Source organism: Dromaius novaehollandiae, chromosome 3 (assembly GCF_036370855.1).
Source record: "Dromaius novaehollandiae isolate bDroNov1 chromosome 3, bDroNov1.hap1, whole genome shotgun sequence".
In the NCBI taxonomy this organism is placed as follows: Eukaryota; Metazoa; Chordata; class Aves; order Casuariiformes; family Dromaiidae; genus Dromaius; species Dromaius novaehollandiae.
The window spans coordinates 26524079-26545687 of record NC_088100.1 but is presented as its reverse complement, the minus strand read 5'-3'; the positions used below and the strand labels follow the sequence as shown (position 1 = coordinate 26545687).

Genomic DNA, 21609 nt, shown 5'->3' with positions numbered 1-21609 from the left:
TTTGAAGCAGCTCCTTAACCCGCACCTTTCTTTATGCAAGCTGCTGCCAATATCTTCCGGTTACTGCCAGGACGCAGCACAGGTGTCAGAGGCTGCTTCGTGGGTGTTGGCTGTTCCGTTTCTCAGGTTTGTCAGTGATAGGGGCTGCTTCACTTTCAGTTCTCAGCCCTGCAGCCCTTCGGACACTGGAGAGGTTGCCCATGTGCGCGCAGAAATTAGAATAGTGATTCTGAATTGCACTTACATTCAGAAGGTGTCCTTAAGATAACAAAGAAAGGCTTGCTTTTAAAGGGGCTTTGCTAGTTGACTTGTGTGGAATAAACGGTTTACAGGTGAGATAGAAGGGTTTGGGGAATAGTTTTACAACATTGTGGAAATAAGGCGCTTTTTTTTTTCATTCTATTTAGTGTTAATGTGTTCTTTTCTTCCAGTCCAAGACAGTTTTTCAGTTAGTGTTTACATCATGGAAGCCAGAAAGTGAATCTAGCAATGTGAAGCTGACCGTGACAGTGTGAAACTGCCAGTCATAGACCCATGTGCTCTTTTCGGTGGCTGCAGGGGGACTTTACTGCTGTGAAACAGTCTGAAGGATTAAGGTTTAGCTTATTTCAATAGTTTACGGTGAGATAACTGAAGATGATAAAGACAGAGCGTAAGTGTTGCAAAGGTAACTACTAGTTAAGAACAGTTCCACTGGTAAGCTAAGCTTTGTGATGCAGATTTAGTTAACCAAAACAAAAAATGTTATTTAGCTTTTCTCCAGTGGATTTTTGTACAAGTGGGTTTGTGCTTCCATAGGAGTCCTGTTAACTTCTGTGCATCCTGGAGTGTATCTTTTGTCATTATTTTAGGTTATTTTTTCCTCTCTAGTTTCCTTGCTTTTCTTTCATCCCTCAGCAATATTTGAATTTGTTCCAGTCATATTTGATAGCTGAGCTGGGATCTCAAAAGATAACTTACAAGTTTTGTGAAAATCAGTGGCTAGGGAAAGGAGGGGGGCTTCTGTTAGTATCCCTGGTGAGTGATAGGCAGTTATATGTTCACACCTTTATCTATTTAAGAGACATCAGCCAAATGATCTATCCATGATAGTCACTGCTGGCTGTAGCTAGCGATGTCATCTGCTGACAGTGTTATGCATATTTTGGTTTGCTGTGGTGTTACCCAAATTAAGGCAAAGATGCTGTTTCATTTCGGAATCACAGTCCCTTGGGAAGGGTTATGTGAATGGTAAGCCAGCAGCAGTGCAATGCTCTGTGAATTGTGAGCCATTGTATCTGCTGGGATTACAATCTCAGAACACTTTCATTAGGAGAGTATTTGCTGAAATATGCACAAGCCCCATCTGTTTCAATTCAAAATTACTGTATATAATAATCTTTTTGGGTATTAATAAATACTACATTTTCAGACTGGCTAAAGGTCTGGAAGCGCAGGCTTCTGAGTTACTATCCAGTCATTGTGCAGAGACTGAGGAGAATTCAGTAAGCATTTTAACTTGGATACGATCATTGCCTAAACATAGCTTTGTGCTGTGCCAGTGCACAACTGGAAAACTAGCCAAAAAGAAACAGATAATGAAAAGCCCTATAAAGTGTCATTCGTATGGACAGGCTTGGTGTTCCTTGGCAAGTGGTGCAGAAGGTAGGATTAGGCCTCTGATTCAAGGTACTCAGCCGTGGTTCTTTGTAGCGTGTGGAGAGAAATCGATACTGCTAGAGGATGCTTCCCAGTGTTTAAATGTGAGAGACTTGCTGATTCTTTTTCATACATGATGTATAAAATTTACAAATGGTGTTTTGACATCGTATTTCCAGATTTTTGTTTATTTGTTCCTGTATCAGTGTTAGTGGGACTAAGAGGCTTAGAAAACTGAAAAAGAGGGATCTTGGCAACATCTTGCACTCCTAGTACCTTCAGTTAATGGTATAGTACATTTGGCAGTGATATTTCCATCAGCAGAATTGTGGCTCTGCATTGATGTAAACTAAAATGTTCAAGTAATGTCCCATTACTTTCAAAATTATAATTTGGCTTTGCCAAATAAGGCATGATAAAGGCAAAGGTTTAAGGCTACTATAGAAAAATGTTGAAGTGTAGCTGAAATACCATTTACAAAAGACAAAAAGTCGCTAGCCGTGAATATTGTTGTCCTTGCAGTACTGGAGAAGAAAGCAAGAACCAAACCCAAATTACAGGGGAATTCTGCTTTATTCCAAGTGTGTGATTAATTTACACAGCATAGATCACATTTGTTCCTTGTAACAGAACTAATGTAAAGCATAGGAAATATTAGCAGCAATTAGATTGAGTGAATAAGAACTTTCTAGCTTTATGTCTAGTATTCTGTTGTTCATGCAGTGTCAGGACAAAGGGTCTGATAGATAATGTGATATATCTCTTATTCCTAGAGAGCTTCAGGATACTGTCCTGAAATACTTTTTGTCTTATCTGACATGAGTATGATATTCTTATATATAATATAGAGTTTTCGCTTAAGGGGATACATATGGCTATGTCTCTGGCATAGAGGCCTCTTGAGAGTCAGGAAAATTGGTTTATTTTGCCTGATAATTTGGCTAGAGCAGATGCTTTGCCATCTTACTAAAATGCTTCATTTTTCTGATAATAGACTATTTTTTCTAAGCTGTGAGATTTTATCCTCTGCTTCCAGTAACAATATCTCCCATTAGAGCTGCCTATATACTTCCTGTAAAGTGCCTTTGGTGTAAGAGGGAAATGTGGGGAACATGCCCAGTTACATCCAGATATAAGCTGTCCCTTTCCGATAGGAAGTCGAGACAAGTGTTTGTGTGTAGCTTAAAAGAACTCTCTCTCGAAGGAGAATGGAGACTGCAAACCACCAATCTCAAAAGGATACAGAAATCAAATGGATTATGTTCTGTGCTTTCAGACCAAAGGCTAAGTCTTGAAAACATGATTCCTGCAACTATTCACACTGTCCTGAGTGCTCTGTATTTATGCTGCCACAGAAAGAACTGGTTACACTCGGAGAAGAAACACAAGAAACACTAAGGACTGAAATGCGCTTGCAGCTAAAGTTTCCTCATCATGAATAGGTACACAACTATCAGACAGCTTGGTGATGGGACCTACGGCTCTGTCCTCCTAGGGAGAAGCATTGAATCTGGGGAGCTAATAGCCATTAAAAAGTAAGTATCTTCATTAATTGCTCAACAGGGTATAGTCCAGACTTTTCCGTTCTGTGGTCTGCATTTCTTGGTCATGCTGGTTTGTGTACTTCAGATTCCATGCAGCATACACGTTTGGGGTTGAGCTGTCTGTGCTACCCCTGTAGGAGTTTCTTGTGTCCTCCAAAGCCACACAGAAAATAGAAGGTGCAGTATATAGACTTGGCATAATAGCATTCAGCTAATACATGCAGTCAAAGGTGCATTATCTATATTATATACTGTATTTTGCAGTGATGGAATCTACAACCCCTTCCCTGCTACTTAAATGGAACTTTATTTCATGGTCTAATTTCCTATCTGATGTCAGTACTGCAGCAATAAATAACACGGTGGATATTATTGTCCATTATCTGCGTCTTCATATTCTAACACATATTGCTCTCTTCAGGTTAAATTTTTCTTTAAATTCCTTGAGAAATCCATTTAATTTTCTCATTCCTTCTCTGCCACTTCAGCAATGACCTCAATTTATACATGGCAAACTTGTCCTTGTTATGGTAAGAGACAGCCATAAAGTATTGCAGGCACTTTCCTGAAATACCGGCTATGACCCAGGGACATACTTGTCGAAAGAATGTTCAGTGCAATGTTGTTTTGTATGAGCAGTGAATAGCTGGCTTCAGCGACTTTCTAAATTCTCTGTGTTGAGGATATTTTTCTTGTTCCAAACCTTACTAGAGACACTTGATTTTTGTTTTGCATCATGGTGGAAACTCAAACTTTCAGAACAAACCAGTGCAGTGGAAGATGATACTTGGTTAGTTTACATTTCAATGTCAATGCATTGTTAAGAACAAACATGGCATGGTGGCTGGAAGCACAAGACAGTAATTGCAAAGAAGCCAACTTAAACCAAAAAAAATCCAAAACCCTACATGAAATAAAAGACAGTATCAGTCATCTTAAGCTACTCAGTCAGAGCAGATTTCAAATTGGAAAATTCCTGCAATAAAAAGTAACACTGATTTCTTACTAAAGTTAGGCAAAGACTCAGATCTTCAGAAGTTGCCTAATTCGCACTGAAATCCAGACTCTAAGTAATCAGGTATGTTTGTAAGTCTAGCCAATGCTCTTCTGCCGTGTGTGTGTACGTACACAAGCTCTGGTTCTGTCTGTCCTAAGCCACAGAACTGTGTGTGAAAGAACTGAGGTGTGTGAACTATCAGAATAAATCGTCTTTGAACAAATATGACCACACTTTATGCGCAAATACTATGTTCACAGTTGCATTCTGGCTTAGGGGAAAAAAAAAAACAGAACAGATGCCCTGTCCACCAAACAGTTTGTTCCTGTTAGAGCAGTGTTTCTTAATAACTTGAAAGGAGAGGCAAAATTTGAAAAACGATAGGCATAATAGGTGTAACTAGCAAGACAGAGAGAGAAGTGTAGGGAGCACTGAAAACTGAAGAAATGCAACTGTACAGGAGAAAGCTATGGAAATTACAAAGAATTCAAGATCTAGAGGAGAAGAGCAGGAAGAATATGATGAAATTAGAGACCACTTAAAGTAGTTTAATTTGACTTTAGTCTTCTGTAGATGTGTTTCAAAACTTAATCTTATTTGTTCATAACTGTTTTCACCCTTGTTCTTTTTATGATTAGACTCTAGCCTACCAGGTTGTATACTGGAATGAAAAACAGCATATCCTGGCTGGTTAAAGGTTCTGACTTTTTTACAAAATGTGCAAAATAATACAATCCTGTATAATAGTAATGCTGCTTAATTCTAGTAGAATGTACCTTGTCTAGAGTTGTACAGTTTTTCTGACAAGAGAAGTACCGTCACTCCTGTTTGGGTGGTGAAACTGAATCACTAAGCTGTAATGAGACTTGTGGATCTCAGACTGTAGCTAGTGTTGACCATGTATTATTGTTCTCCTCTCTGCTATTGTAGAATGAAGAGAAAGTTTTACTCCTGGGAGGAATGCATGAACCTTCGAGAGGTTAAGGTACTTGTTTCATTCAATGTTTGGCTTAAAAATAAATTTAAAAAGCCTACTCTGCATTTCTACCCCTTGTATCAAGAAGTGCCCCCAGAATGAGCTGTGGAATATGTCACTAATAGTTGTTTCCTGGCTTTGCATTTGAATTGGATACTATTCTGTAGTTGTATTTTTTAAAAAAAAATCATTTGTTTTTAGAGAACTGCTTCCTTCTTGCAGTAGGTAGTGAGAGAGTATCTCCTGGCAGACTACAAAATATGATGCCTTTCTTATCACAAAGCCTGGAGTTGCTGTGGTGTGCACTTTTTAGGGCATGAGAACACATACCCTTTGCTCAGCAATAACCCCTGCATATGCAGTTGTTTTTGTTTCTGGATAGTTAGTTTGGAAACACATTTAGCATGAAGTTCTGCCACCACAAAAGCTTTAGGTATGTGTTTTAAGGATCTCCCGTGATTTCCAGTCTTTGCTATTACTGTTGCAAATAGATGCAGAAAGTCCAGGTCACTTTTCTTCCAGCGCCATGTATTTCTACTCTATTGCTACAGCAAGAATGAACGAAGAACCCACTGAAAGTCTAAAAAGAGGAGGGGAATGAAGACCTGGGAAAGAGTTTTCAGGGCTGTATTTTGTCCCAAGTCTAACCTGACTATCACCGGTGCGAGTACAAGAGGAATGTGAAGTCTGCTGGTGGGAAGTTACACAGAGAGAAAATAGTTGTTTCCATTCCTACTACGGTGCCAGATAGTTGGCCTTTGAAAGACCGTCAGCGCATTTTACATGTATACTGTATATATAATTACAAATATTTGGAAATCTGGTCTTTGTTCTCAGAGCTTTCTGATTATTTTAAAAATTAAATAATTTTTGAAGGCAAGTCTTCTGCATTAGTGAAATAGTATTTTCTTTTTTGTTAGAGTAAGACCCTTGTAAAATCCTGTTTGTATTCTCTACTTCTAGTCTTTGAAGAAATTAAACCATGCCAATGTAGTAAAACTGAAAGAAGTAATCAGGGAAAATGATCATCTCTATTTTGTGTTTGAATACATGAAGGAAAACCTTTATCAGTTAATGAAAGAAAGGTATGTAAGAGCATCACCCATTTCTGCAGTAAATTAATACTTGTGTAATGTATTCATTCTCCTTATTTTTAATATACATGTTACTTTTCAAAGGTCTTTGAGTCATCTGTTTAGGCTAAGATCGCTACAGCTTAAAGCTGTGTGCTACAGTAAGAGCTGTGGCTGTCTCCTCTGAGCTTATCTTCCCCACTTCCATACTAAAACCATGCTAGAGAAGAGTTTCCAGTATCTCTTCCCATATTAGCCTGACAGATAGGCAGGGTACACTTTTGGGAGTTGGGCTTTAACACTTCTCAGGCTGCAGAGGCATTGGAATTGGACCTTTCGATTTCTAGGTAAGTGCTCAAACCACCAGCACTTTTTTGTACTAGAGGCAGGTATCCCTACCTATTCCTATATTGTTGCCTTAAAAGAAAAATAAAAAGTTGAAATACTGTTTGTGAGGAGCCTATTTCTGAATTGTTTCTAGGCTATCTTTTGCCTTGCAATTTGAACTGAGGTGTCCAAAGACAGTCTATTTTATTTGTCAACGTTCTCAGTAAAATCTAGGTCTTTGATATTAACTTGAGTATTAATAGAGTCTTAATTTTACTTAAGCCTTAATTTTAGCCTTTGGATTGTGACAGAATCCTCAAATGTATTATCAAGGGTGAAATAGGTCCCTGCTTTGAGTTCTCTGAAGAAGACTTAGTTTCTCTGGACCACAGAATCCTAGGAGAGGAGAATAATCTTACTTTGTTTAGCCGAGATTTATTACAGTATATCTCTGTGAATACTTTGTAAAATGCCTTTTTAGGCATACATACTTACTATACATACACAGGTATAGAACAGCTTTCACTAAATTCTGCACATAGATTTAGATGCCTGTTGTTAAATATATGAAATGATGAACTTGAGAAAATTATTCCGGTTTATAACATACGAGCCAGTTTATATTTAGGATTTATCACAAAATTTCTTAGAAATGCTTGATGTATTCTACTTCCTTATAAAAATTAGAAAGGCAGATGCCTGTAAAAGTATGCTATGTATCATATTTGTTACAGTTTGGATAACTTACAGAATGTCTAATTAGTTTGAACTTAAACCTTTAAAAATGTGATTTATTTGTTTAAGTCATAGTTAAAATTGCCTGTCTTGTTAGAAGGCACTGAGAGGAAATTTCATTCTTTGTCTGCTGTAGCTTAAAAAACAAGAAAGCAAGTACAAAAATCTGACTCTAGTCTCTGATCTCACTTGTAAAATATGTGATGATCATGTTTTTTGAGTGGAATCAAGTTCAGGAAATTGAAGAAGGCTCAGGCCTCCTCCTTCATTCACTATTAGGCTCTTTCTGATTAAAATTGTCACTGATCTCCCCCAAATCCTCTCTGCTGTGTTCTGGAATGTGCAGAGGCATCTGGTACAGGGTTGTTTAACCCAGAAAAAGGGGCTGTCATAAAACCTCCTGCTGTCACTGAACTTCTTGTTTAAGTATTACAAGGAGAAGAGCCTCTTGTCATTGAGGGCAAGGAAAATTGTTTTTCGGAAAGCAGAAGAGGAAAGAGCTGTTAGATAATAACACAGGAAAGTCAAATATGTGGTCTGTAAGTGTCTTTAGAAGAAAGGAAGAAATGCACAGAAGAAACAGCAAGAAAAATACTCAATTAACATGATCCCTTGCTGTCTTGAGGAATGTGCCTGATGCCCGTTTCGTTTTAAAGTTTGTTCAGTTTCACCAGTTTTCTTGGTGGTGGTTGTGTGGGGTTGTGTGTGTGTGTGTGTGTGTGTGTGTGTGCGCGCGCGCGCGCACGTGTGTGTTTTTTCTTTTTCTTTTAACTCACTGTGACTCATAGTCTAATGTAACATAATATGGCAGTTCTACAAACTACATAAGTTTTGCTGGAGAAATAAACTGTATCAGAGCATATAAAAAATGTATGTCACCATTTTATTGTCATTATTAGCTTTAACCATTATTAGCTTTAACTTAATTAGTTTGCATAAGCTGATATGTTAACTTAATCATTAACATTTATTTCCCCCCCTTTTTTTTTCTTCCTGCAGAAACAAACTGTTTCCAGAATCTACAGTGAGGAATATTATGTATCAGATCCTGCAAGGACTTGCATTTATTCATAAGCATGGTAGGGTGTTCTGGTTGTAAACATTTTCAGTTTGAACAAGGTAGTATCTGTGTAAGTTTTTAAATGATTGCATTAACAAGTACTTTAGTACCTTTATTAAAAGGAGGGATCAAAAGAATGGTACTACAGTAGAGATTCACATTACGGAAAATACTGAGCAGGTCATTAAAGAGCAAGTGTCTGCATTTTTTAGCTGCCTGATATTTTAGTTTGGATGCTTGCTTAGTTCCTACTCAGTAGATTTTTACTTTCTAAAACTGGCTGCTGGCCACTTCCTAAAACTTGTCTGATGTTAATGGGCACATTTCTTGATAGAGTTAGTCTCCCCAGAGATTAGGAATAAAGAATAAATTATTCTCTTCTTTTCCCTCAAGGTACACACAGATACATGTATAAAATGCACATTCTTTTTAAGATGCATTTAAAATAGTACATCTGAGTGACAAACAGCTTTCATTGCATTCCAGCTAGTAAAAAAAAAAAAAAAAAACTTTAAAGTGCAAAAAAAAAAAAAACCCTACCTCAATTATTTTTATTTCTATTTTGTTTAAAAGAACTTTGAGGCACATTTTTTTGATTTATTGCACAGTTTCCAACACAATTAGAATAAGACTAGCATTAAAATGGTGTAGATCTAACTTTCCTTTAAGAAAAAAGCTACCTGACCGAATGCTCTGAATTGTTATAAAACGGTCAACTTGTGTATGCTCTTCTTCGATCTGACAAAACAATTGTTATACTGACTAGCTCTGTTGATTATGTAAGACTTCGAACTTCTGTGTTATGCTATTCAAACATTAGCAATAAGAAATAAAGCAAAAGAATCCAGGTAGAAAACTAAGGCTACAGCTGCATGTGATGTTGCAATGGGCATCAATATTTTATTTGAATTTTAGGGTTCTTTCACAGAGACTTGAAACCTGAAAACCTCCTTTGCATGGGACCAGAACTTGTGAAAATAGCAGACTTTGGCTTAGCCCGAGAAATCCGATCTAGACCTCCTTACACTGATTATGTATCCACAAGATGGTAAGTGCAGGTATTCGGCTACATTGTATGAAACTGCATGTCTCATAATCAAGCCTTTAAAGAAGTGATGTGTTAAGTTTGTGCTGAGTGTATTATCACTTTTGACACATCCTTTTTATGAAACTTTTATTTAAGCTTAGCTAATTTGAAAAGCTTCAGTTAGTGCAAGACAGATTACAAATGGCAGCAGCATAGGAACGAAGAGGGGACCTGACAAGGCAGGTGGGACAGGCTGGGAATGCTGCATGTCAGCGCTCTCATAAGAGAGCTTATAAGAGCTTATGTAGTTTTTAATTCTTAATTAAAAAAAAAAAAGTCTTACATGTTGGGTACGAGAAGAGAAGAGCATCTTAAGGGATGTTTTTCCTTAGCAAAGAATGAAGATCCGAATGGTTTCATGTATGAGGGGACTCTGTTTGAATTGTGTTGTTGGGATTTGTCTCTACTGTAGTGGGTTTTTTGTGTTTTTTTTTTTTTTTTAACAGGTATAGGGCTCCTGAAGTCCTTCTGAGATCCACCAGCTATAGTTCTCCAATAGATATCTGGGCTGTTGGTTGTATAATGGCAGAAGTTTACACATTGAGGCCTCTCTTCCCAGGCGCCAGTGAAATTGATACCGTATTCAAGATCTGCCAAGTCTTGGGGACACCAAAGAAGGTAGCTACAGTGCCCATTCCACACTGCAGCCACAGCAGAGCCGTTCTACAATACAGCATGGCACTTTGATTATCAATTTTCACACTTACTATTATTGTATGGCACTGATCTCAGATCTGATAAAATATATTAAAACTTATTTTTCAGTGAAATGAGCATTATACAATTATGCTTTAAAAACTGAAGGTTAGAGAAGGAGAGGAGAAATATAGCCCTGAACAGTGTTTTTTAAAAAAAAAAGTAATTAGTGTGATTTGCTTTGAGAGTGAAATTTCATTTTTTCTCTTGGAATTGATGTTTGTTTTGCTTTAAGTGGCTAGAAATCAGAAGCGTGACAAGACTTCTATCTCCTGATCTCATTTGTGACTTTTACTTGGTCAGATGTAAAGCAAGACTGTTACCTCCCACTAGAGACTTGAGGTTTGGTGAAATCTGTAAAATAGTCTGGGATAGCTAGATGAAATCTACTATTGATAGGACAATATATGCCAATGTACTTAGGAGCTATGATGTTTTACACTTGAGGTTTGTGATCAGTAACCTCTTTCTTCCAGAATGACTGGCCTGAAGGCTACCAACTTGCATCCTCCATGAATTTTCGCTGGCCTCAGTGTGTACCTAACAACCTAAAAACCCTCATACCTAATGCCAGCAGTGAAGCAGTGCAGCTCATGAGAGACATGCTGCAATGGGACCCCAAAAAGCGTCCAACAGCTAGTCAGGTTTGGAGATTTTTTTGTTGTTGTTTCCTCATTTCTGCATATGACTCTTCCTTTCACCACAACTCACTTCTTATAGGCTGTCATTTCATGGTTGCTCAGGGACCCAGTTCTTAGGAGAAGGTGCCAATTTAGGAAATGAGCAGAAGCCAAGAACACTTAGCAAGATAAGGGGAGTAATTACAGGGGAATAATCAATCCATTGCCTGCAACATCAATTGTGTGGGGTGTGTCCTCAATGATCAAATGATCAAAGGCATGACTGCAGTGTGTATAAGTACATCTGAATTACATATAACCCAGTCTTTGTGAATAATAACAGAGTAAAGGTATAATGTGCGGAGAATAGCCCACGTTGATGCTGTGATGTCGTTCTTTCGTTGCTATTGATACATACGTTGCCTGGATAAAGCTAGCTTATGTAGGGCAGTCTCAACTTGGTTGTGCTGTAAATGTATCCTAACATCGCATACATAAACATATCCCAGGTCATCAGTATTGCAGCTGTATAATGGTCTGGTTGGTGTTGGTGGCAGTAGCTACCGATTTCAGATATCAGGACTATAGAAATAGTACCCAACTAATGAAGTAAGTAGGGCACCCTTTGCAAACAGCTGTGACTGGGTTCAAGTGTGACTTCACTTCAGTACCTCTGACTTCTGACCTGTGACAGTACCAGTACTTGACTTCATTTGAACCTCTGTGGTTGTATCCGAGCTTTAGCACAAATTGTAGTAAAAGCTTTAAAACTAAAGCAGGTAAAAGGTAAAATAGAAGAAGAACCTTCAAAGGTAAGAAAGAACAAAAATAGTGAAACTACCTTAATATTAAGAGCCATTAGTAAACAGTACTTAACATCTGTTTTGCAATAAGGTCCAAATACAGACGTGAATCTGAGTTTTAAGGAACTTTTTACAATGAAAGCTCTGTGGGAAGGCAAAGTGAGTACACCTGAAGCAAAGATGAATTGCCTTTACTTGTAATTACTTGTGAAGCAGGGCAAAGATATTTTTACCAACTTGTCTTCCAAAAAAGAGAGAGACCACTTCACTTCATACTGTCTTGGGACTGGAGAATGGAAGAGGTGAGATCTCTGGGGTCATTCCAGTCTTGATTTCTGATGCTGTGATGACAGGTGTGCATGTGTTTATATACCACCTATCCCCCCTCACCCATCTCATATAGTGAAATGTGTCTTTAGTTGATGCATACCTATAGTTAAGTTTCTTCAATTCTGGGGAACATTTTCCTTTTCTGTAAGTCATCAGGGAATCCAATAACTTGGTATCTGTTGGGAATTTTGTACTATTACAGCACTATTGACTAATTCTGAAGTGGATTATGCTCACTAGAATCTGGTGTTATCTCTGTTTCCTATCCTTGAAAAAGGAAAATTACATTGTACTGTTCCGTAGGGCTAGGGTAAGGTAGAAACTTTTATTTCCTAAGTTGAATCCTGATGTCCTCGTTATGTTTTAGGCGCTTCGATACCCGTACTTCCAAGTTGGACATTCCCTGGGCATTCAGGAACTGGGAAAACAGAAGGAACTGCATGATAAATCAGCTTTGCATCATATTAAACCTGTCCCTCCAGCGCAACCCCCTCCGAAACCCCACACGCGCGTGTCTTCAAGGCCATTTCAGCACAGCCAGCCTTCTCAGCATTTGGTGTATCCATATAAGATGGACATCTCTGGAGCTGATCACAGTAGCCACTTACGGGAAGACAAATCTAACCAGGTGCTGCTGCCTGCAATTCACGATAAGGTCCCTCAGCAGGTAAAGGTCAATTTAGCATAAGGTATACTTCTGAAAGTATTGCCTATCTGTCATTAATTGCATTCTTTTTTTCCTGTTCTCTTGCATAAGTCATTGTGCTTTACGAAATAAACAGAAAATGGGAATAAAGAATAGCTACAAACTGGAAATTATTCTGTTGAAATCTCAGTCTGATTGCTATAAAACAATTTCTCATTTCAAAGCCATTTTACATGTCCTTTTACTGTAAAGCAGACTTAAAGGATGACACTGATCTTTACATGAGTAGAATGATGCTAAGTGGACAGAATGTTAATGAGATTGTTTCCAGGGAGAGAAGTATTATGCTAAATAGTTTTGAAATGTGAAGGCTATTCCCTTAGTCCATTTAAGGTATCTAGTTTAAATGATTGACTAAGAAGACTAGTCTGTTTGGGCTCTTCTACAGGAATGGAGAGCAATAGATTTTTCCTTCAGAATAAGAACTTACTGTTTCTGTTGACTATGCAAGGAGACTGGATTCCTAAAATAGATGAATAAAATACATAGTGTAAATGCTTCTGCTAAGAGACAGGTTTTAAGTAGGGTGTGTGCTGGACATGTACCAAATTGCACAAAGTTGAAGTGTACAAATGCACTTAAATGGCTAAAGAGACCCATATTTGCACCTGCAATGTCCTATAGGAAAAAAAGCATTTTAAAAATGCCTAGGCTCAGGTTTGTGGAAATGTGAGCATGCATGCAGTTGTGCACTCACAAGATGGGTCAAGAAATAAAAATCAAGTATGAGGTAATTTTTTGGAAGTGCTATAGTGAAAGACAAATAGAATTGGAAATAAGACATAAGAAACTTATCCTCCTGTCGATGCAAGCTACTTCAATATAGGATGAAATGCAGAAGATAATCTACCGGCTATAGATCGTGTTCTTAGTATGTGAAGTCAAAGGTTAGATTTCTGTCATTACAACTCTATCACTCTTATTCTTTGAGATAAAGAAAGCCCTTTCTTTACTCCTATCATATATCCTTATGTCTGTGGTGTAAGTGTGTGGGTTTGTTTCTTTTTAATCATTACAACAGAAAATATCTGGTGGAGCTGAAAACATAAATAGTGAACTTCAGCCAAAAACTAGGCGAAGATGGGGGCATTTTGCTAGAACAGTGAAGAGTTCCGAAGCCTGGGATGACTTGGAAGATCTTGATTTCAGCTCTTCCCTCACAAGAGCTGACTTGAAAAACAAGAAGAGGCAGAGTGATGAAACTCTTTGTAGGTAAGTCGTCTTATATGCTGGCATGCTGTTTGGTCTCATTTCTTTAAGCTTCACCTCTATTTTTCATAGTTCTTGCTCTTTATGATCTCTACATATCTAGAAACATATATCCAGCCTAGTAATGGACACACAGCTTTTCTCTCTTCTACTTTTTTTTTTGGTTTCTTGTTGCTTTCATGCTGACCCTTCTGATAGCAACGTATTTTTTCATAGCCTAAGCATCTTTCTATACAATTTCGTATTCATTTTCCCCTCTGAAAATCATGCTTAGCTTAAGTCTTCCCAAATTAATGTCTGAATATAAATTTTCTAGTTCATGTATGAACTAGTTTAACCTATTCCACACATTTAAACTGTTTTGGATTAGACTAGGCTGCACTTTCACTGGATCAGACATAGTAGATTAAAAACTTACAAAGTAATTTATAGAGGGACTAGAGACTCAAATCTGGTTTTCAGGAGCACTCAAATGGCTTCAGTCCTGAAAATATTTCCTGTTGTCTGTGTTTATGCTGTAGCAAACAATATGAGGAAATGATTCCTGGAGATGGGATGGAGGAGAGAAGGCCGACTGTGGATAAACATATGCTATAAGTGTTGGACTAAGCGTAGCAATTTTTGGGTTATAGATTTGAAAGCATTTTGGACCTGAAGCCTTCGGATGCTGTAGGTTCTGGCAACAGTGCACCTTCGCATGCTACCTTTCCAAGGCAGGACACTCCCACATTGCGAGTTTCTGCAGCAAAGCAGCACTACTTGAGACATTCTAGGTATCTACCTGGTTAGTAAAAATATATTTCTTTTTCTTCCTGTAATTCCAATAGTAGAATGAAATGGTCATTAATACGTTAAGCTTTATCGTTTGAACTTGTAGAGGAGGACTACTGCTTAAGGAAAATGAGGGAAGCAAGAACTTTCCTGCTAGTGTAAATGGCCATAATACAAAGTACACTTTAGCAGGCTAGAAACTGAAGTAAATCCCACTTACAAGAAAAAGATAGGATTGTTGGCATTTCTTCCTTCTGCCAGATGCTGTTTTATACTTAAAGTGTGTTAGAAAACGTCCATTAATGAGCCAAGTTATTTGCTGGTCTTCTATACTGGAAAAGGAAAAAAATGCCCTCAGTTTACCTCATAGATTATATAATACTGTGAACAGCCAATGTTATGTGGTAGCTAGTGGGAATACACTTTGCTGTGGCTTGGAATTAAACAGAACTCTGTCCCTCTGTAGAGGAATCACACGCCTGTCCTCCTGTTAACCTCTGCTGTACTGACACCAGCACTGGGGCAGAATCTAGTACAGGAGGTGGGGAGCATAGTTCTGTGTATTGAAGATGAGCTGTCTAAAAATGTATCCTCTTTCATAATTTTTGTTCGTAAAGCCACTGTTTGCCATTCATTAACTTGCTGTGTAAATACTCTGAAATTAAGTTAATGGGAAGGGAATATGATGACGGACTGAGTCTTAGTCTTTTTTCCTGAAACGCGGGTGGTGTGTAGCTATAACATTTACCATTTCAGACACTTTCAAAAGTGGACCATTGAAGTAGAGTTTTGGTAGCTAATACTTGTGTCACTGAAGAAGGTTGTAAAACCCAATGATCCCAAGTCTGCTTTTGCTTTACCACTAACTGTGAGCACGTTCTTCCATGCTAGATACTCTACTTAAGTATAGTGTATATATATATTAAATACAGATAATATGTGACATACGAACTCTCCTGCAAACTGCTTGCAAAATCTGTGAAAAACTTTCCTTGGCTTCAGTAGAGGTACCAAAGAAAAATATGAAAATTACGAGAAACGTAGTTACCGTTATTTAATCTCAGCATATTTTGTCACTGTTAGGTTAAAATTTGTGACACAGTGAGCTTAACAGGAAACATAATTTTCACTTATGTAGCAAGCTTCACCTTCTGTGACTTCAGAGTATTTCTGAGTGTAGATGTCCTGATGTAAGGATCCTGCTCTTGACACAAACAGCTATTGAGGCTAGTGGAACTCTTTGCACTAGTATCCTTGCAGGAACAGGGCTTATGGATAGTCGCAGCAGTATGTATGAGAGAATAGGTAGTAATGCAGAGGCAGCATGATAGAGTGAAAAATTTTTAGGTAGGTTCACTGAACTGAGCAACTGCTCTAAGATTGTGCATCAGATTGAATGCATGCAAGCCTGTGTAACAACAGATTTCAGATGATAAACTCACTTCTTCATTTTTCCCGTAGGAATAAGCACAAGGAATAGCGTAATCTCCACTTCGAGCAAAGAGTCTGTTCCATCTAATCCCTGGCCTAGTTCTGGTTTGCCTGGGAAAGCTTCAGGTTTGGGAGGAAGTATCAACAGGATGAATTCAGGTATGAAGCTGTGCTTAACACTGAGAAAAGCTAATAGGTGGTGACTGTGTAATTCCAGTCAGCTGTATTTTGGGTCACCCATTTCTAACACATTGATATGTCCGAACATATTTGCTACTGTATCTGTTCTTTCCATCAAAACCAGTAAAGAGCAATGTTCCTTGGATTTGGGGATTAACTTAAATTGACATACAGTCATTTTGTCTAATGACTTCCAAAAAGTCTGAAGTACCACATGCATAGAAGGATGGACAGCTTAAGTCTGTTCAACTTGAAATACTTCCAGTAGCCTCTAACTTCCTTTGTCAGTTTTTGTAAGTCATATTTTCAGGTTTCCAAATTATTTTAACCCAGCTGCTGCATAAATTACTGTCACAAAAGGGGAAAGCTGGTCTGGATTGAAAAAGAACCAAACTAGCTGTGCGCGTGACTCTTGCCATTTGAAAAAATAGAAACTATTATCAGATGTCTTTTAATTAGTTACTGTTTACAACAGCGGAATAACTGTAGCTTTAAAAATTTCAGACAGAAACAAAACTTTTCAGTTTTTCTTCTTTTTTTGGCATTTGGTATTTCAGGTATTTAATGCCTATTATTTGATTTGAAGTAAATAGATTCTGGCTTCGGTAAGAGCTTCGTCTAACATCAGAGCCCCGGTCCCACTGCATCCAGCTTAGACACCAAGGGTGACTGCACTCACAGAACCCAGTTGCTGAAAGTCAGACAAAAAAATTCCAGCTGAATGCCAAGTCTTGAAAGTTCTAAGAAACCTGAAAAAAGGTGCTAGTGTATTTCTAAGGTTAAGATGTTGGGGAGAAGCAGAAATGACCCTTCTACGAGTGCAATTTATACCTGTTTTCCATTCGTCTTTATGATAGTCTGATATTGCCAGTCTCCTGAACACTGGCATAAAGGATCAACAGATTTCTAGTGACTTCAGTGGAGTTCTTGTTTCTGTAAATGTATAATCTGGCTTGGTCTTGAATATGACCCACCAATGCACGCATTTGTCAGCTCTTGTCAGTAGACCTATAACAAGCTTTGATAGTGTGAGAGATCCATTGTGTTGACCTCAAGTGTTCCTTGCTGTTCCTTTCAGGGCCCCTAGGATCAAGTGGTCTAACTAGTGGTTATGTCCCTTCGTTTCTGAAGAAGGAAGTAGGCTCTGCTGGGCAGAGGGTTCAGTTAGCACCAATTGTGGATCCATCTTCTAGTAAGTATTGTACTAAAGTCATCTTGGTCTCTTCCTCATTTCTCTAATAATGTTGTATATATGCAGCACTAAACTACATACCTTTGATTTATATTATCTGTAAATACTTGAGTGACTAGGGCTGCGCATTGTGACCTTTCAGAACTGTTATGGAGAAGGAGTAGGTTTAGTTTTACTTTGATTAATGAATTGTGTAAATTTATACACAGCTCTAATCTGATGAGTATATTTCAATGGAACCTGGAGGCTGGTGTGAGAGCTGGCACCGAATTCACAGCAGATGTCAAAGGATGTACACTAACTTGTCTGTTGCCACTTAGTCTGAGAAGGTTTTAGAGGTTGGATCCACTATTGTTTCACATCAGCAAATTCACTCAAAAAGGAGGCTTCTTCTATGAAGAAATGAGGTTGTAGACCTGCATCCATTTTTTTTTTTTCATGTGGATAGATACTTACTCTGAACCTTTATATCCTGATATTTTTGTTTGTCTTGTAGATTATGGTTCTTTGAAGTCAGTAGGACCCCATCTTGGACGACCATCATTTAATTCACCTTCTAAAAGCACACCAAGGTTAATGCCTCTTCCACCACCAGCTCAGCCAATCCATGGGCGTATTGACTGGTCTTCAAAGTATGGTGCTCACCGGTGACACATGGAAATACTCTTTGAACCAGTGCGTTTCCCATGAAATGGTGACTAACGTAAAATAATTTGATATCATTTTGTAAACCTGTAAATTTAAAAGAAACAGATCCTCTATGAGTGAAACACTTTGAAGTTTTTTATTTTTATTTGTAGTAATTTGAATGCAGTCTTGTACCTTTTTGTATAAAATTGTTATATAATTGGGTCCAATTATTTTCATAAATCTGATACATTTTGTATATATGGCTTAAGGGGGTTGGCATTTTTATATGATAAACTTTTATAATGAACTTTTTAAAATTTTAACTGTTTCCTTTATTAGATTCAACTTTTTTTAATGAAAGTGGGTAGAAAAAGCAAAGCGGTGCAATACTGCAGTGAAAGAACAGTGTTGAGGAAGGGGCATTCATCAGACATTTTCTGAAGATTATGTGCTGAGTGTGGTATTACTGAAATTATTACAGCCTCATCTTGATGCCATGCTGCTGTTGTCATCTACTCATTTGCTTCATATTGACATCAAAGGAATGACTGAAGGTACTTTCCTTTGCAGTCAGTGGGGGACTGGTGAAAGTCCCAAGTCAATGGGAGACTTTTTTTGGTATTTATTTTTGCCTTTACAAGGCTTTTGTTGGGCTGCTGTTTAGCTTTCCAGCCCCATTCTCAGTTCCCATTGAGGGCTAATGGGAATTTGGCCTGAAAGAGAGCAGCAGAAACAGACTCGACTGTTAGATTGGCTGCATTCAGCCTGCGTTTTGCTTTTGTCAGATTTGGGGGAAATCTTCTGTTTGGTGATGGGTATTCAATAGATCTGTTTTCTGACATAGTGTTTATTTGTCCTGTTTCAAAGTTGTTTCTTGGCATTGTTCACCATGAAATAGAATGTGGATCTACTTCAGTGAAATTTATTTTAACATTTCCTAATGATTTCTAAGGAAAAAAAACAGATTCTGCTTTTTTTTTGCTTGCTTTTTTGTTGGTAGGGAATATAGGATCTGAAGACACATTTAAGACAGTATTGGCTATGACAAAGCTGGTTTCACAGATAAAGTAACAGAGTATTAGTGACAGCCAGCAGCAGAGTTTAAGGAAACAGTATCTATGCAGTTGACTTAATTTTCACAACATCCCCCCTCCCTACCCCCTGCCTCTGCAAATGAGTAAGCTTAAGCTTACTTTAAGTTATTTTTTTGCTTCAATACTTTGCTTGCAATAGATGAATATGCCAGTTCCCATAAATTAGGCCCCAGTTTCTACTGGGGAAAAAAATGAGACCTTACCCTGGTCCTACTAAAAACCATTCTAAAATTGCGTTTAGTTGATTTCACTGAAACTGATACAGTTCTTTGAAGGAAGAAGTAAGTGACTGTGTTTCAAAGAGAAAAGGAATTAGTAGGTAATAGACAAAGGGAAATGGTCCTGCAGCCTGAGTTAGTTCTGCACTGGAAAGGAGTGCCAGAGTTCAGCCATTGGCAAAAGGTAAATTTAGATCACAGTCAGCGTTTGGGTGTTCTTCCACCTCCTTCCACAGAAAATTAAGCCTGTGGGTAAAACTGACACAGTGCTGTGGGGGAGCCTCTTCTAGTACAGCTGCGTTTTGAAACAGCACAGCAAAGCTGAAGTGCATTGTGAAAACACATCTTCCTGCAGAAGCGTTCAGAAATGCTCACCTCTTTGGAAACCTTGTCTGAGTTCCTATCTGTGAACAGATCAGACAAATAAAAATCCATGCGACTGGGCAGATATGGTTCTCTGCATCTGGCTCTTCTGAAGGGGCTAAGTGGCACATCTGTTGGTGAGGTCCTCCTGGTGGGATCTGCCCGCATCTGCAAGCGGCAGCTGCTGTGGACTGGAGACCTGTAATGTGCCCTGACCTTTTCGGTGCTTTCCATGGAGAACGTGTGGGTCCAGAGGAGACTGTACTTCAGAGTCGGCTGCTGGCTCAGTGCTAGGAGGAAACATGAGGGGCAGGTTGCTTGCATGGACTCCACAGTAAGACAGTGATCTCCTGTACATGGTGGAAAAGGAGCAGAAGGGTCTGTGTTAAAAGGAACATGCATATAGGACTTGTACATACCAAGGATATGTTGTGTGTCCACCTTCTCCAATTATTTGTTTATAACGCATACTAATTCCAAACTACACGTAACTGCCTCCAAAGCAGTGATGCCACTGTGTAGCAATAAACTAAAGCAGCAATTTTGAATTCTAAAGCACACGCTAATGGTGTATTTGGGCAAGTGGAAAGGGAAATATGTATATTTGTGTTAGAACCTGGCTGGAAAGAGATATCTGCATTTATGTCTAGATAGCATTTAATTTATTTCCTCACTGGAGAATTGGTCCCAAGAGGGAAAACCCTGACCGTGTCATTGCTTAAATTACCTGCTTAGGTCAGTCTGTTTCATGCACTTGTCTCCCACTTCCATTAGTAGGAGTTGTCATAAAACTGCATTGCATCCTAGTAGGCACAAGCCTGTTTGTTGTGAGCTGTCTGTCTGGGCAGGGTGAGTGAGAATCACCCCATGAGAGGTACAGCTTACCTGAGAACTTACCCAGGCACCTCCAGAGGGCTATTATTTCTGCTAATTTTTTTTATTTAAATTTTTCTTATTTCTCCTAAATATGTGGAATAGTTCCCATTAAAGCCATAGAGGATGAATCTGGACCTGACCTGAGCTTTCTGAGCCTTGATCAACCTTGCAGTGATTTCCTTGCATATAGCATTCAGGTTTTGAGTTAGTTCAGCAAAAGGATTTAAACAAAGAAAAACAATAGTAGTAAAGTTGTCTAATATATCTGCTCCTTTCCCAAATTAAAACCTTTATTTTGGGAAAAAAGCTAATAACCTTGACATTCAAAATCACCTATTCTAGTTTTAACTTGGATTTGGTGGGAGGGAAAAATTGCTAAGTAGGAAGTGCAATGACAATACTCTCTGTACTCTTTTTGCTCAAGCAAATTCCTGATGAAATTGGAGAAAGTTCTGTTTGAATAAGGACTAATTTGACTACACATTTTAATGTGCTTTCTCAGTGTGCAATATAGGTGGAAAAGGCGTTAGTCTTTACTGAAATGTGGACAAAAGCAGCATATCTGAGAATTTATTGTATGTAAGGTACTACTTTGTCTTAAGGTTCAGCAGCATCTTTATGCAGAATGTTTTTAGAAATCTGTTGTTCACATTTTCTCAGGCTTATGCATAGCATTTAATAATGACTGTTGGAAATGAAGGAGCCTGATAGGGGACTCATGCACCTCTATAACCCAGGTTTTCTTAAGTCTTTTGTAAGTGCCATGATGTTAGCCAAGAAAAAACCCTAGAAAGCCCATTTCCGTGGTATTTCCATATCTAGTAAGGCTGTTGTGAAAAGGATGATCCGTAAAGTGCGGAGGAAAATATTTATTGAAAGAACATCTCTGAGCTTATGTGGAAAGAGAGGATGAAATTATCATGGCAAAAAAGATCTTAAAGAAATGACAGTTCTTGTTTATTCACTGTTTTTGTTCAAAAATGTTATAAATGTTTGTTTCAGTACTTCTGTGTCAAGTCTCCTGCCCAGAATAAAGTTACTCTTGAAGAAATA

The 21609-nt window shown here is 38.3% G+C and overlaps 1 protein-coding gene across 7 annotated transcripts in view; it reads left to right on the top strand.

The window, feature by feature from the left end:
• Positions 1 to 21609, top strand: part of CILK1 (ciliogenesis associated kinase 1) — a 24762-nt gene extending 3153 nt beyond the window's left edge. For 3 of the 7 annotated variants that reach the window (XM_026103060.2, XM_026103057.2, XM_064508566.1), the window contains 13 exons: positions 2915 to 3173; positions 5110 to 5164; positions 6119 to 6240; positions 8290 to 8369; positions 9266 to 9398; positions 9884 to 10055; positions 10610 to 10777; positions 12254 to 12553; positions 13614 to 13804; positions 14434 to 14585; positions 16034 to 16162; positions 17262 to 17375; positions 17872 to 21609. In XM_026103060.2, the coding sequence (XP_025958845.1) occupies positions 3073 to 3173; positions 5110 to 5164; positions 6119 to 6240; positions 8290 to 8369; positions 9266 to 9398; positions 9884 to 10055; positions 10610 to 10777; positions 12254 to 12553; positions 13614 to 13804; positions 14434 to 14585; positions 16034 to 16162; positions 17262 to 17375; positions 17872 to 18026 (1872 nt within the window). In that variant the 5' untranslated portion in view covers positions 2915 to 3072 and the 3' untranslated portion in view covers positions 18027 to 21609. Of the gene's footprint in view, positions 1 to 6; positions 127 to 2914; positions 3174 to 5109; positions 5165 to 6118; positions 6241 to 8289; positions 8370 to 9265; positions 9399 to 9883; positions 10056 to 10609; positions 10778 to 12253; positions 12554 to 13613; positions 13805 to 14433; positions 14586 to 16033; positions 16163 to 17261; positions 17376 to 17871 lie in introns of those variants that run through there. The other 4 variants (XM_026103061.2, XM_026103062.2, XM_064508567.1 and 1 more) reach the window with 3 other exon arrangements.